The 16552-nt window shown below is 39.7% G+C and overlaps 1 protein-coding gene across 2 annotated transcripts in view; it reads right to left on the bottom strand.

Annotated features, from left to right (window-relative positions):
- EDIL3 (EGF like repeats and discoidin domains 3) overlaps positions 1–16552 on the bottom strand; it is a 238024-nt gene that overhangs the window by 133231 nt on the left and 88241 nt on the right. Inside the window, exon 3 of one of the 2 annotated variants that reach the window (XM_048292961.1) lies at positions 6128–6157. The exons of the other annotated variant lie outside the window; for it this stretch is intronic. Within the exon in view, the coding sequence (XP_048148918.1) occupies positions 6128–6157 (30 nt within the window). The remainder of the gene's footprint in view (positions 1–6127; positions 6158–16552) is intronic. 2 annotated transcript variants of the gene reach the window in all.

The raw sequence follows: 16552 nt of genomic DNA, 5'->3' as shown, positions 1-16552 counted from the left end.
TACAAAAATTGTCTCTTCAAGAAAAGATCTATTTAATATTTGAATGATAGACTGGTTTGGGTTGGAAGGGACTGTCATAGGTTAGCAAGCATAGTCCCGGAAGGGACGTCCTTGCTAAGGGGTGCTTACAGTTTCCTCTAGGAACTGATAGAACCTATCAGCTGGCCAGTTTGAATATGGACAATTCTTTAAGCCACTTAAAGTTGTGACCACCTCTGTGATCCACACTTAAGAACAGGCAAACCTCCCCCCCAAGCTCTCTCTCGTTTCCGGCGCTGGGACACGGTGGCTGCGGGCCCCGAGTGGGGGCCAGCGGGCCCGGCCAGGCCCTGCTTGGGCCAGGCTGGGCCGGGCCACGGCCATCCTGGAGCCATGGACCTGTTCCAGCCATGGAACCCCCCCCCCACTGCCTTGCCGTGGGCAGCCGGAGCGGCTCGGCTCTCCCCCCTCTCCACTGCGATGAGAAAAATTCAACATTCCAGCTGCAAAGCTGCAAGGCCGAGGTGAGAGTAACCCTTTTTATTGCTATGAAGAGCTGAAAACCCTAGGGAGGAGAGAGAGGAGATGCTTAAAGCTGAAATTCTGTTGTGAAGCTATGATATATCAGAGTATCCCGTTGTAATTCCATGAAGGTATGGGGGGTGGAGTGTTCAACTCGTGAGCAAAAGCACCTGCGCTGAGATAGGCAGATGCTGCCGCAGCTGTAATTTCATGAGAAGTTTGGACAGGGAGAGATGGATCAGATGAGGACTTTTGCTCCAAATGGGAAAGGAGAAAACCTCAGTTCCTAGAGATGCTCCCAGAGATAGTCCTAACGATGAAGATGATGAAGACCCTTTGCTCCCAGGGAAGGAGAAGGGCCTCTGTTTTTTTCCTGAACGGCTCAACCTTAAAATTGTACCCCAAAAACTTCAAGAGTGGACCCTCGAAAGCAGTTGCGGGAAAAGCTGCAAGTCGGGGGAAGGGACTCACATGCAGGCAGAGAGACTCCTCTTCCTAAATGGACTGAACAATATTTGGAAGTGGGCGGCTGCCTCGTTGTGATACTGTTTTCATAGCATGAGCAAGAAGAGACTTCTCTTTCTAAGAATTTATTATGGCAGTGGTAAACAGACTGAACATCTTAAGGGTTGTCTTTTCACATTGTCAGTGGGAGAAGGGAGGAAGGTGGGGGGAGGAGGAGAGTTCTGAAGGTGGTATAATTTTTTTTTCCTTCTTTTAGGTCTGTTAATAAAGTTCTTTATATTCTTTCAAGTTTGGTGCCTGCTTTGCATTTCTCCTAATTCTTATCTCACAGCAGATAAACAGTAATGAGTATTTTGGACCAAACCACTACAGGGACCTTAAAGCCCATCCAGTGCCATCCCTGCCATGGGCAGGGACACCTCCCACTGTCCCAGGCTGCTCCAAGCCCCAATGTCCAGCCTGGCCTTGGACACTCCAGGGATCCAGGGGCAGCCCCAGCTGCTCTGGGCACCCTGTGCCAGGGCCTGCCCACCCTGCCAGGGAAAAATTCCTTCCTGATTTCCCATCTAAATCTACCTATTTTTAAGCTGTCTTATATAAAATTATTTTAAACTGTCTAATATAAATCCATCTAAGCTGGTGCCAAATGGAACCCTCCAACCTTCAAGTCTACATCATTATAAAAAATCAAAACCATAAAAAAATGATATTCTATCAAAGTAATTTTAAACTGGTACATGAGAAAATCTGGGATTTTAATAATAATATGTCTAATGTTTAAAATCTATCAAAAAGGAAAATCCAGTAAATTTTTAAATGCAAGGACATTTAGATAGAGAAGAAACTGACTCTTTTACAACATATTTATAGTACAAGTGCCATTCTGTTGTTTGGGTTTTTTTAAAACTCTACATGTCTCATGAACAATTTTATTTCTGAGCAGTCAATAATTCCACCAGAAATACTCTCCTAAGAGTCATCAAGGCTATGCCCAGCAAGTCAGCTTTGAAATATCTATTGACCAAAATAATTTATAACTACCTTTAATTTTTCATCTTTTTAAATCTATTTTCTTTCTCTAAACGGTATTTTTTTAAGTCTGTGAATAAAAAGACAAACACCAAGGCAATATGCTTTGGTGTCCTGCTTTAAAAGTCTTCTTAAACACACCAAATCCAGGGAAGAAACCAACCACCAGAGAAACCTGGAGTTTTCCTAGCAGAGATAAGCAGACACATAACTTGTAAGCAGTTTAGATTTCAGGTACTGCTTATCACCATGCTCCTAGAGTAAGGGTAATGGGCAACTCTTAATAGCTTTAGATCTTTATTTTTCATGACTTTTTGATAACTGTAAGTATTATGTCTAGGACAACTTGCATCCTGGAACTTTTGCTATTCCATTCTAATTATTTTCTAAAATTCCATTAATTTCCTCTAATGAAAGAAACTTAATTCTGTAGATGTTTCCAGCAGAAGTCTCTTTCATTTGATACTTTTCAACTTTCCTTGTTTCTCAAAAGTGATTTTCCCCACCCCCCCATATTATTTACTTCTTTAGGAAAAACATGCAAAATCACTTTTATATAATTTGAAATTCTAAATAAAAAGAGAACAGCATAAATATTACATGGAATTGTAGAAGAATAATATTATTTTCCAGGGGAAAAAATAGACTGCTTGTAGCAGTTGCACGCAAATATTCAGTGCCATGAGGTTGTTGAAGGGTTTATTTTTTAGTAATGTCTTTGAAAAAGGAGCTCCTGTCATATATTGAGTCTTTAATCTCTGCAACACCTAAATTTAATTAAGAAAATAGTAAAACTCACACTGTAAAGGAGCTTTTATTAGCATGAAATCCTAAATGTGTTTGCATATGTTATATAGCTGGGGTGCAAAGACGAAAATGCCAGTTTCCTAAAGAGTTAGGCCTAAAAAAAAAATCAATGGCAGAGGCAAGGAATGGCTCCAGTTAAGTGATGATCTCAAAGGAGATGTATTTATTACTTCAGTCAAAAGCACTGTGTAGAGACAAGTGAACAAACTGCTGCACGTCATGCTGTGCTCTGTCTCATCACGTCCTGGAAGAATTACTCTTTAATAATGGGAGAAATGACTCCAGGCTCCTCGAAGCAATGTTGGGGGGAATCCACAAAACCACGGGGAAACATTTTTGGGATGCAAAGCTTCAAACGGCAGGACATCCAGCAGGAGTTGCTACATTGGGCTTAAAAGCAGTTGTCAGCAAAGCAGCCTCCTCCTGGCTCAACAAAAAACTTTAAAGACTCATGACACATATGGATGGGATAAAAACACAAGGAAATGAGAAAATTGTCCTGAGATTTTCCTAGCTTTGGTGCATGAGCATCTGGAAAAGCTATTTAATTGATAAATAATTAAATAAACAACTTAAGTTATTTATTTGATTAAATTTTATATTAAATAAATCAAAATAAAGGAAGAAAGGTGGTAAAGTGACTCAAAAGAGAGTTTAGATGTCCACAACAACATAAAATCATAGGCATTTAACTGAAATGATAAAAGAGAACTAGAAGAATGCTTACCCAGAAGTAGTGCTAAGGAAAACTTTGTTGAAACTGTGAGGAAAACCTGGAAAAACTCCTTGGTTTATCTTTGTGTATAAAGTAACATGGATGAAAGACAGTGGGTTATAATTAGAGTTCATTAGTCTGAAGCTTTCTGAAACGGAAGGAACTCAGTGAAATAGCATTTTCTATAGAGAGATAACTACAGGGCACTTACTATTACAGGATTATTAATCTTGAATCTAGTGATTCCAACACTCAAAGTAAAATTTTAGTAACTTTGCTTCTACAAGATTCCCTGCAGATGGCATTGCCAGAGCAGCTAGACCCTATCCCAAAAGGCAGAACACAGGAAATAGCCTTGTTTGATCCCTTTGATTAAACAGGAAAGGAAATTTTAGTTTTGGTCCTGATTAGAGGTCAATTAAAAGTTTGTAATTTTCATAAAACATTGAAATCATATTTATAGTCTTCATAAAAATACTAGATCCAGTTTATCCTACCTCAGGATCTTTTACAAGGGAAGGCACTGTTTGGAAAAATGCTATGTGTATGAATAATGCTTAGATAAATTTTATTAACTGGAGGAAACTTGCTGCTTTTTTTGTGGAAAAGAGCAAAATCTGTTATTTGATAAAACTGCCTCTACCAGGCACATGCGACTGAATGGCTCTGGGTGAGTGCATGAGGTTTTGAAGGCAGTTTCTATTTATTTTTCTGCACAGCAGCAACTTCCAAACTGCATGACTGCATTCCCAGTCTGAGGGAGGGGAATCAGCTTTAAGCAGAACCTACAGTTTTGTAAATGCCAATACAATCTGAGAAATAAGTTGTATTAAAACAATCCTGTAAGAATGCAGAACTAATCTGTTACTTTCAAAATAGCAAAGTCTGGTCATATCTTACAGTAAAATCAATAGAACCTATAAATTATGGAGCATCTGAAGAGCTAGTATTGCTTCTGAAGTTTTAAGATAGAAATTAATAAAGGTTGCACTTTATTAACGGTTTTTTCTCTTAGTATAAATCATATCTGTAGTGCAGCCCATGTGGCTGCGCTATAAATTCCACTTCTCCTCCACTTGCCCGTTTTCAGCTGATCTATCTGGTTAGCTTGGCCAGACCACTGTTAGGAGCTATCACAAAAACAGCAGTGGGGTTCAAACTACAGGGAGGGAGGTCATGTCTTCACGAGATGCTCTAAAAAAAAAGTGTGTATTTAAACCATTTCCCTAAAGGGAAAAAAGCTAGGGTTTTATTCTTTCCTATGCAAAAACCCCCATCCTGTTGTAACTAACATTTCTATTGAGCAGCTGAAGTAGGTTTCTGCTAAAACCACTTTCCATGAAAATTTCAAGACTGACAGATCTCTCAAGAAATGGAGAGTTGAAAGCTGATGTTCAGTAATTACAATGCATAGTCCATGGGGGTGTGTGAGTTTCTCCAAATCCCTCTTTTCTCTGTTTCACAATGCTGTTTCTCATCTCAGTCCTGCTTCCTTGCTCATTCTGTTGCTACATTCATGTTTAAAGCTCCCTTTTGCTTCTTTCTGTATTCAGTTCTAGTCTTAACTACTCTCCCTCTCTCACATTCTACTCTTGGCTTTGTTCTCCTTCCTTTCATTTTTTATTCTCTGCCGTATCCTAATTACTTATATTGCTCTCCAGCTGTAGGTTAGCGTTGTAAACAGTGTTCAATCCTTCCCTGCCACCTTCCTCTCTTCTTTCACTTTCCTCACCTTTTCTCTTCTGCTCCTCTGGAGACCTTTCCTTCTTTTAACAAGCCACTATAAAGTGATTCCCCATTTATTTGACGTTTTAGCTCACTGAGTTTGTACAACTCAGTGCCATTTCAAACATGTTAGGCTGCTCAGTGGCATTCTTCTCTGGTACACTGTCTTCTTTTTCCTTTAAATACTCCCCAGCTAATGGATTGCCAATTAATTAGAAATAGTTAATCTTCACAATAAAATAAACACAGCGCATTTGTGTCTCTCTGGGAGCTCCTAAACTAATTTTTATGACTGTGATGGTAACCATTCTCACTACTTGGCAGCTTGTCAATGGAAATAAAAGTTTCCTGAGCAGATACCCAAGCCATCATTTGGAGAATGTTTTCTCTGAGCAGGATGCTCCTGCATCTGCTGCCTTTCCCTTCCTTCACTGATCGTGCCCAGGTCTTTGAGGAAGTCAGCTGTGGGGCATCAAGCAGATGACTGAGTTTCACCAGCATAAAGACAGAGAAAAATCTAACATAAAGGAAAAAAAAAAAACCAAAAAAACACTTTTTTTTTTTTTTTTAAGTCCTGATTGCTTTTGACTCATTTTATTATCTGAAGCTTGATGTGCCAGCTTAACCACAAACAAAACAAAAAGGAAGGAATGTGCCACTGATATTTTTAAATGCTACAGGAGGAGTATATTTCCTACTGACTCTAAACTGGGGGGAAAAGAAGACAAAAAGAAGGTGGGAACAGACAGAAGAGGATAGAACCCAGCTGTGATGTGTCCATTTAACACGTTATACACAAAATGAAACTGGCTAAAATGATTTTTAAAAGACATAGCTCTCAAGAAATGGTTACCACAGTGCAGATGTAATGTAAATTATTCATACCTGCTGAAGTTGGTTCCTCTTCAATGGAGGCTGTGCAAAAAGGTGTCAGGAGTGGGGAGGGAGGCAGGGACAGGGAATGGGAAGGGAAGAGGAAGGAAGGGGAAGAGAGAGAGAAAAAGAGAAAAAATACAAATGAAGAAAGCCATGTAATACTAATGGTTGTATTGTTTACATTTTCTTAATATAAAAGCAATTAGATACAATGAAAAACTTTATTCTCATCATCCTCCCCCCCTTCTGCTCCCTTCAGTTTCTTCCCAGCCTGGTGGGAATTGCTGATTCTGAAATTGAGCAGTTAGGGAGCCAAAGTGGCAGTTTTGGGGTGGTTTGTGTGTCTGTGTGTGTGTATCTCTCAGGGACAGAGCTACCCACTGGGCTCTCCATTCCAGATGTTTATTTTGCTGGGAAAGGCAACAAAACTCCTGCCTTCACCTTTCCCTTTTGTTGACAGATAGCCATTAAATTGCCTTGCCATCAAAAAGCACTGATGACTCTGGGCTATCTATTACCCTCACGTTCAAAAGAAGGAAACAGATGTATTCCCAGCAAAAGTGCATTTTAAAAGTACATCAGTGACCTAGTTCTTTCTCTCCTTTTAGTCGGTGTGTTTTATACACACATGCATCACAAAAACGGTCTCTTCACAGTCTTGAAAAACTTTTGGATGACAGCAAAAGCTGAATTCTGAAACACTGAATAAAGTGTTTCTCACTTGGATACTGCAAAAGAACCTAGAAGTGAGAGAAGTCTCCATAAATGTGATATAGAGGCCCTCTTGAGGTATCAAACACGTGTATCCATACTTTACTTTTTCTCTTTTAACGACTGCCTGCTACCAGTTGAAATGGAAGCTCCTTCTGTTTGATTTCTTGCAGAACCAGTTCAAACAACGCTCCTTCATCCATGGCAAGCATTGATCCACCCTGACAGCCTCAGAGCTTGCACATGGTGTGGGTAAAAATTTCAAACATTTTCTCAAAGACCAGCACTAGGCTGGGTAAACTGACTTTTCTTCTTCCTTTGCTACCACCCCATGTTTTATGCAGGGAGAAACTAGGAGAGGAGCAGGGAGACCCTCCCACCTTTTAGCAAAAATTTGTCAACAGACATCAAGTGCATTTGGGAGTGGCCAAAAACCTTGGTTAATGCAGTACAATATTCTATTTGCAACTGTATGTGACAACCAGCGCTGAACACATCAGTTATTCCTAATTGCAGAGTAACTTGGTGGCCTTTTGGGGACTGTCAAATCTAATCGAGAGGAAATAACAAGTTAGTCTCTCAAGCACCAGCCAACCTTCTCGTGTCTAGCCACAGTCACTGGAGGTAAACAGGTGATTTTTATTTCTACATTTTCACATTCAGATAAACCCTGAAGAAGGCTACACGGCTAGGACAACATAATGTTATGTCAGACATAATTTAAAAGTGCTCAACATGGTACTTAGCTCAGCCATGCCTTCTGTAACTCCTTATTTAATGTTTGAATGTGTATTTTGAAACTAGATTAATCCTTTACACAGTTTACATATATAAAGTGTACATGTATCACATCAAGCTTTCATCGTGTTCTTCTACTACTTAAACTAAATTGAAATAAAATGTATTTGTGGTAGTAGAGTGTTGGGGTTTTAAGAGTTCTAGGTTTTTTTCTGTTAAAGGAATTTTTCCCCATACTGTTGCTAATTGCTGGGTATTTAAGGAAAACAAAGAGCTACCCACTGAGGGTGGGGTGCGCCTGGCTACTCTTTTGTTTCACCTGGGTGCGGGGACAGTTGGGTCTCTGCATCCAGAGAGAGAGGAAGCTGTTTTTTCCTGCGGCCGCTTTTCTTTCTGCTGGAAACAACACTGGGATCCCAAAGCTGCCTTCCCTGCCCCGCTCGGAGCCGGGCAGTGGCCGCCCTGCCCCGCTGCTGCTGCGAGCCTTCGCTGCATTGTAGCCGTGCTCGCCCTGCCTGCCCAGACCTCCGGGGGGTTCCCCGCTTGGATATATCATGTCTGCCACCCGGTATTTGTGCTCATCCCTGCCACTCCAGCCCGCTATTCCAGCCTGCTGTTCCCGAGGGTCTGGCCGGACACCGGGATCAGCTGCCCAGGGGTTTGTGAAGCCTTTGTCCCATCCCTTCCCGGGATCCCAGGGCACCAGAGCCGCGTGCTCCCCGAGCTCGCTCCGGAGCGCCCCCTGCAGCCGCGGGGGAACCATCGCACCTGCCCTGCTCACCGGGAGCCGCCAGCGCCCCTGCCGGCTGCGAGCGGAACTGCACCCGAGGGGAAAGGGCCTGACAGCCGAGAAGGCTGGCACTGGGTTTGTGATTGTTTGCTGTTACTGCCAGAGTTATTGCTGTTTGTTTGACTGGTTATACACATATAGATATATAATAGTAAAGAACTGTTATTCCTATTTCCCGCATCTTTGCCTAAAAGCACCTTGATTTCAAAATTATAACAACTCGGAGAGAAGGGGGTTGCATCTGCCATTCCAAGGGAGGCTTCTGCCTTCCTTAGCAGACATCTGTCTTTCAAACCAAGACATAGAGGATTTCGAGGCAATGAAAGAAAGAAGGGGAAATACCATCCCACTGTTTTTAACTTGAAATAATTGGCTAAATCATTAATTTAACAACACAACAGCTGATTATAAACACACACCAAAAAACCCCCAAAAACCAAGCAAACCAGCCAACCAACAAAAAAAAAGACAAACAACCCCCCACCCCCAAACACCACAAAAACAACGACAACAAGCCCCCAAACCAGAATATTTGAAATATTTAAATCTTAGAACAACAGAATCTGAAGTAAATAAACAAACTACAAATTAAGTCAATAAAGTAGGTTGCAATTTCTCAAGGTACCAGTGGAAGAGACGACTATACAGACAGAGCAGAACATGAAAGCTGGAAGTTGAAATTTTACAAATGCCCCAAATCCATATTAGCTCCCAGCTCTACTGCTGCTTGAATGAAAAATAATTCAAAGTACTGGAGACTGTGCTCTAAAACTGGTTAAACAAAATTGTCCAATTACACCAGGAATACTTATTCCAGTAACCATTTCCTTCAGACTGCTATTTGAATAATATTCTGAGACTTAATTATGGGGATGAATAGCAGCATTAGCAATTCAAAGCTGGATTCTGTTATTAGTCAGATGGTTGTTTCAGAGGGACCACTCTGTGCTTAGGTACACATCTAAATAAAACAGGATAGCTGAATCTCAGCTGAATAAATCACTCAGATGCCAAGACAGCTATGCCAATAATATTACTTTTCTGTTTATTTAATTAATTTTGGCTGTTTGATTGCTGGTTTAAGCTCTTCCAGGAATAGACCATGTTCTTTTCTTGTCTGAGTTAGAGTTAGTGAGAACTGCTTTTGCAAAAAGACCTAATTCTACTTGTCAATGCTGTATTTCTTAATCCTAGACAGAAATTAAAGATGAATATTAAAAATGGAGATGCAAATGCAGTTATGAAGTTGTTCATAATTCATACAGACTTTTAGAAAAAAATTAACTTAATCTCTTGCTTTTTGTGACAAGATATTTTTCCCTCCCTTTAGATTAGTAAACCATGTTTAAAAAAAACCAGGCTTCAGTAAGAAATTGAGTACTCAAAGAATACATCTACTTTTGTTTTATTGTACCATCTCAAATGCAATATCAGCACTCTGCTTCCCACTTCGTAAGGAAATGCACTCAATTATCACACCAAAAATTTCCAACACGACACCACTGTTTTGGTTTTTTTTCCCATCAGCAGTGATTTAAAACATTTAGTTATTTTAAAAAAGCTATTTATATAGTGACTCATCCCCAGGGTAATTATCTGTAATTTACTCTTTGCTTGTTTCAGAGGAGTGGAGAGGGAGTAAGATGGAGTTGCCTTGCTCAACTGGGCTGGCACAAGCTGGTGACTCACTACGGTGGGTGGTGGGTCCCCATCAACCTGAAATTCTCCTTCTGACTCCTGAAATGTATGACTCCCACAGAGGAGCCAGTAATTTAACAAAAAAAAAAGCCACAGAAAAGTCACAGGCATCCCCAAGTCATGGTCTGATAACAGCACTGCATGACTTTACACTGTAAATTACTCTACATCTTTAAAGCATTTTCAATGACACATTTCTTCCACTTTTAATGGATCATTGGCAAATTATAATAGGACATACGACAGGAGAAATGTTGGATTTTACCTTCTTTGGAAATACCTGATGTTCACTGGGGTAAACTTAATCTTGTTTTTCTTGCATGACATCAGTGGGATAAAAAACCCCAAGAATACATAGGCAGGTTTGGAAAGCCTATACCAGGATACATGCCATCCAACATTGGCTTAAGAGAGGGAATGCAGAAAGACAATGCTTGGATAGTATCTGAATATCTCTGCCAGACTCCTGACTATTTCTCTTACAAGGTAGAGACCTTGACAGGTGTGGGAAAAAAACCCTGAATTTTGAAGCATAAATATCTCGGTTTAGGCAGATCCAGTGTAACAGCCTGCTATACTGTGCTATATCTTATGATACATTACACTGGCTTTGCATTACATTAAAGCTTGTGTTGATTTTACATTAATGTGAAATATGATTTTTTAACATTCAAATAAAATGTAGGTCTCATATATGAAAGAATAAACTTAGATATATATGGCATTATGCCTATGGAAAATCTGTGCAAGAGGTCTGCAACATTATCCAAAGGAATGGTAAGCTCCAAGAGCAAATGACATTTTTCTGAATGCAACATCAAAAATAAATTATATTCTGCTCATCATCAAATCTCAGCCTCTCATAGGACCTGCATGCAAGGAAGACCGACTGACTTTCCAAAATCGCAGCTCTAGTCATTAAGAATGTGACTTTAATGCTACAGATATTTCACTGAAAACGTGTGCTTAAGAAGCCTGTCTCTTCCCTCTCTCCCCATCTGGCAGACTTCAGCACTCACAGGCCCTTGGAGCACCATTTGCCTCCTTCCTGCTTCAGCTGGCCAAGTTGTTTTTGCAGTCATTCATGAGAAAAAAACCCAAACAAACCAAAAAACCCTACAAAAATCCCAAACAAATAGACAAAAAAGGCACAACAGAGAGAAAAGGAGCAAACAAAAACAAAACCAGAAGGAACACACCAGTGCATGTCAGAGATAACTTTCCATGAACTGATGAAACTCTGCTTGGGTGACAGATGTTGGATGGAGGACAAATACGTTCATTAAGAAACCCTAAAAATGGCCCTTGGCACTTAGTAGAGAAGATGTATCACTTTTCACAGGTTAACATCGATTTAAGCACTTAAAACCTATGAAAAATTCACTTTTTATTCATTGTTTTATTTCAAGGAAAAAGAATTCTAATAAAAAGTGTGTGTCTGAGCAAAATGTCAGGTGTTATTAAATATAATACTACTGTCTTAAAATGACAGAAATGCCAATAAAGGCATCTAATTCATTCTCACTAGTCTTCCTTTTTTACCAATCATCAGGACCATCACTGCTGGGTAAGAATATGTTTAAATATCAAATAAAAATTTTATTTAGGTGAAATACTGTTATTTTGTAGAAGACAAGATTAGACAATGATTTTTTTTTGTGTGGATTCCTTCACATTTACACCTCTCTAGAATAAGGAAGGAGTGCCCTAGTACTTGACAGAGCAACATTCTTATGGAAAACAGTGTAAAGAAATTTAGTTTTAAAGCAATTATTGAGTTCTTAGTCAGCTCCAGTTCTTGCCAAGGATTTCAGTGCTGCCAAAGGCACAACACTACTGAAAGTTTTAATTCTGAAACTGGGAGTAGTCTGTCATGGCTTGAAATATCACACAGTTTTACACACACATGCACACACGATGCCATATGCAGTTTTGAGAAGGTGTGAATGTTCCAAAAGAGCAGAAAATGTAATGAGAAGGTACCCTGGCACTTGGGTATCCAAACAACAAGTGTACTCAAATGGCTAAAAGTGGGTAAGGCTGCAAATCAGTGTGCAGTAGACTTTGCTTCTTTAAATGTCAAAGAGCACTCTCCAGCAAGCAAATGAATAAGCTTAAAATAAATTTTTACAGCTAAAAAAAGGCTGTAAAATACAGTTACAGACACAGGTACCTGCTAGCATCTGTTACACTTGTGGATGCAAAAACCTACCTGGGAAATCCCCATAGTCACACATAGAAAGCTTTGCCTTTCAAGCCAAACAATTTCGTCTTTTCATATTTCAGTCACTTGCCTGAAGCTGTTTCACTTGGTTGTTTTGTGTGTTTTAAGGGAAATTTTACTACCAGTTCTTATGTGAATGCAGAATTTTAAAATAACATCACATACCAAACTGCAAAGTAATAATGGTGACAATATTTTTTATTTTATGGTTATTCTCCCACCTGGGGGAAAAAAAATACAATAAAAGCCCACTCAGATGTTCACAGAGTGTTTGCTGGCTCTGGACTGGTACAGGAGGCTGGATTAAGTCTCTCAGTGTGGTATTTGATCTGTACCACACCACTTGAAAATATTCAATGTTCAACATCCAACAGCATTAACAAGGATTCAAATGACAATAAAAAAATGCCCAAAACAGATGAGAAAATAGCAGTTAAGACAAATAAACACCAACTCTATTCAGTCCTGTAATATCAGACACTAACCTTAATGCATGAACTTCTGTGTCACTATTTGCCATTTTTAACCCCAAAATAACTTCAACCTGGCTTGCTGCCAGTGAATTACACCCAGACTGAGCGCGTTGCCTCATGGAAACACATACTGGGAAGTTCAATAAATACACAGGAAACCACAGAGACTTTCAAACTGTAAAGTTTCAGGATAAATATGAATCCTCCAATTTTCAGCGCTTTCCCAAACACTTTGCAAGTTTTGGCAAGCTGTCTAATGTGCCAGTTGCAAAGATTGTGCTGCCATCCTTTTTGGGGAACGAAGCTGTATAAACCAGCAGGCAGACAGCAACTTTATCATAAAATCATTAAGATTGGGCAACACCTCTTAAAACATTCAGCCACCATGTTAAATTCTTTAGATCGAAAGCAGAAGAAAGTATTCAACAGTCACAGTTTCATAGGAAATACATCATCATTAATAAAACTCCACAGGGCCAGGGGCATACAGTCCTTGGTGCCAATGACTGGCTTCATTATAGGTCCTACAAAAGAATTAACTGGGTTTTTTTCCTTTTATTTATTCCCATATAAGTCTAGAGTACTCTGTTCAGCATGACTGGGGGCCAGCATGCTGCTTTACCAAGGTAATTTCCACACGACACGACCTCCATCACAGGAAACCTGAACTGTGAATTGCATAATGTGCCAAGAGGAGAATTCAAAGGAGCAGATGGCAGATAAAATGAAAGATGTGATGTTGGAGGGGTCCCATGCAGGGAGACATGTCTCTTTGGTTCAATGTGTGATTTTTTAATCATTTTTCGGTAAATTCAGGAATAAGGAGAGTGCCCCACAGTAAAGCTACACGGCATGAGCACAGGTGTGAGAGAAGGATCAAGTCCTGGTGCAAGAAAGGCAAAGCAGGTATTTTCAAATTATTTAAAGGATATGTTCATTGCTCATGTAAAATTTGGAGACTGGAACCTCCTGCTTAAGGAATAATAGACAAGTATTCACTTCTAAATTTTCTGAGTGGGCAGAAACAAAAGAAGATCCTATGAACTTTGCAGCTAATATTGGGTTTATATTTAACTTCAGTACAACCAGAATAAAACTAAATATACCTTTCTGAATCCATTATTTCATAGCACTGGAAAATATAATTTAAAAATACCTGTGATATGGAATGTGGCAAAACAGTGTCAGCAATGCCCAGTTTCAGTAAAACACTGCCCTTATCTAGATATCAAAAATTTATTATCACAGATGTGGGGTCAAAAACAGTGATAATAAGCCATATACCAATTTGTCAAAGGTTATCTGCAGAGGCTATATTGAACCCAGACCTCTTCAAAAATAACATTTTTCTACCCTAAAATACTGCAAATCTTGGCCAATTTGAACAAATTTCTGTGTCCTGTACTGGTTTTACTGAGCACACAAACTTTCTTGCTGACACCTGTACTTCCACAAACCACAAGGCCAAACAAGAAACATGCTCAAGTATAAAAGCAGATGATTTTTCTCTGTTGCTCACGCTAACGTGGCTTTGCAAAGTGCAGACTAGGCAAAAGGACTGTGATAGGAGATAGAAAAAATACACCTGGTGTGAAGTTTCTTTATTCTTCTCAGAAATGCTGCATTTTTCCTCTTATTTTTCATCTATATCATTCTTAATTTTTCCAAAAATAACTAAAAATTGTGGCCTTTTCTCATGAACAAGGGAAGAACATGTACACTAATTTTTCTTTTATCTCAGTGAATAAAGCTGTTGACTGGAAGCCAACAGTTTATCAGCCTCTCTGAATTCAGCCCTGAAAGAAACATTTTCACAGCAGCCATCAGTGAGCACTCTGCTGCTGCTCCATGCCCTTCACTTTTCATTAGTGTGGGAGTCAGGCCTATTGATTTTTTCTCTTTTTTTTTAAAGATGTTTTTATTTCATCCTGACTGTATGGATTTCTCCATGTCTCATACTTTCCCATACGTTTCTCAGAGCAGATTTATGCGTTTTCAGTGCAGAGTTCTGGGTTTCCAAGGGGTGCTTAACACCCTTTCCTGTGCCTGCAATTCAAAATCATTCCCAACCAGCACCTCCCACTCTGAGAAAAAAGAGCTGCCAGGCTCTGGAGTGCTGTTCTAAAATTCTCCCCTTCATTTTGGATTTTCCACTCTTCTGTTCTGCAAACAGATGGCAAAACCTCTCCTTGCATTGCCCCCTTCAAGCTCAAGTTGGATGGAGTCTAGAACACTTCCACACATTCCCGTCTCACTGCGCGCTGTCGCAGCCCATCACAAAAACAAGGATTACTATTATAATCTGCTCTCCTTGGCACTGGAGATGTAGGAAATGCTTTTCACTTGGGTCGTTTCAGGTCAGAATAATGGAAATCAATACTTTTGTCCTTCCTTCTGGGTTCAGCGATGCCTTGTGTTTGTCAAAAAGAGGAGTCAAGAAACAGGACTTGCACAGAAGAAGCTAGATTGGAATGCCAGGACAAGGGGGAATGGCTTCCCAGTGCCAGAGGACAGGGCTGGATGGGATCTTGGGAAGGAACTGTTCCCTGGGAGGGTGGGCAGGCCCTGGCACAGGGTGCCCAGAGCAGCTGGGGCTGCCCCTGGATCCCTGGCAGTGTCCAAGGCCAGGCTGGACATTGGGGCTTGGAGCAGCCTGGGGCAGTGGAAGGAGCGTCCCTGCCCATGGCAGGGGGTGAAATTGGTTGGACTTTAAGGTCCCTTCCAGCCCAAACCATTGTGGGATTCTGTGGTTATTGAAATATGAAAAATTAAAAGGACTAATTTCCTTTCTCCCTCCACAGTCTTTATCTCCAGCACTCAGGGAAAATACATTCAAGTGTGTGATCCTGGAGATCTGGGAAAATGACCAGCAGATACTGACATGGTCAAGAAAGCCTTGGCTGGAACTGGATTGATTTTCATTACAGTTAAGTACACTTACAAAAAATATATTACTAGCTTACCTTCTCCATCAATTTCTTTGTTCAGGACAAAACCTGAAAAATAATATTTTTTTTGTTTTTTTCCCCATTTTTTTAGTTTTTTGTTCCCCACACCTAAATCCTAACAAGAAGTATATATTAAGTAGAAGTGGAAAACTTTTTATTTGGGTCAACCAAAAAAATTGTCACGCTTGTAGTGAACCACCTCATCTTCAATCCTTTCAAGAGGAAAAAAACCCAACTCACTCATTTTATAACCCTTGGAATATTCTTTTAAAAAATTCAAAATTAGACATCAGTAAACACTGTCTCAAAAAATTAAAATGAAAGTAATGCATTTTCATAAATATTTTCCTAATTTTTTTAAGTTACACTTCTTTCTGTTAGTTTTTAGGCCAAAGATCTGTGTTTGTTTTTAAAGTTAAAAATTCCTTCTGAATTTAACACTCTCTCATGAATAATTTGCATGGCCCCTGTGGCATTTTCCAGTTAATATTCATGCAAGGAAAAGTTCAGGTTCAGAGATGGGTGATCCAAATGCTAACAGATGCAGTTTTATTGCATTGTCAATTGCTCAACTTTATACAGCATTATTAATGTTAACACAAAATACTGACTTAACTAAGTCAATGGAGTTGTTGAAGTCTAACAAGGACTTAAATTAAAGACAAAGACAAAATGCAGAAGACAAAAATTAATCCCAAACACTAATTTTTCCCCCTCCAAAACCTTTTGCGCCAGGAATTTTATGATGACTTCACCAAACAGAAAGTAATCCCCTTAATGAAATTCATTGGATTATTAAAAATTACCTTAAATCACCTATTTTAAAGTCTATGTTAATTACTGTATACAGCA

This window comes from Corvus hawaiiensis, chromosome Z (assembly GCF_020740725.1).
Source record: "Corvus hawaiiensis isolate bCorHaw1 chromosome Z, bCorHaw1.pri.cur, whole genome shotgun sequence".
Taxonomy (NCBI): domain Eukaryota; kingdom Metazoa; phylum Chordata; class Aves; order Passeriformes; family Corvidae; genus Corvus; species Corvus hawaiiensis.
The sequence above is the reverse complement of the archived record's forward strand: the minus strand, read 5'-3'. Positions and strand labels throughout refer to the sequence as shown.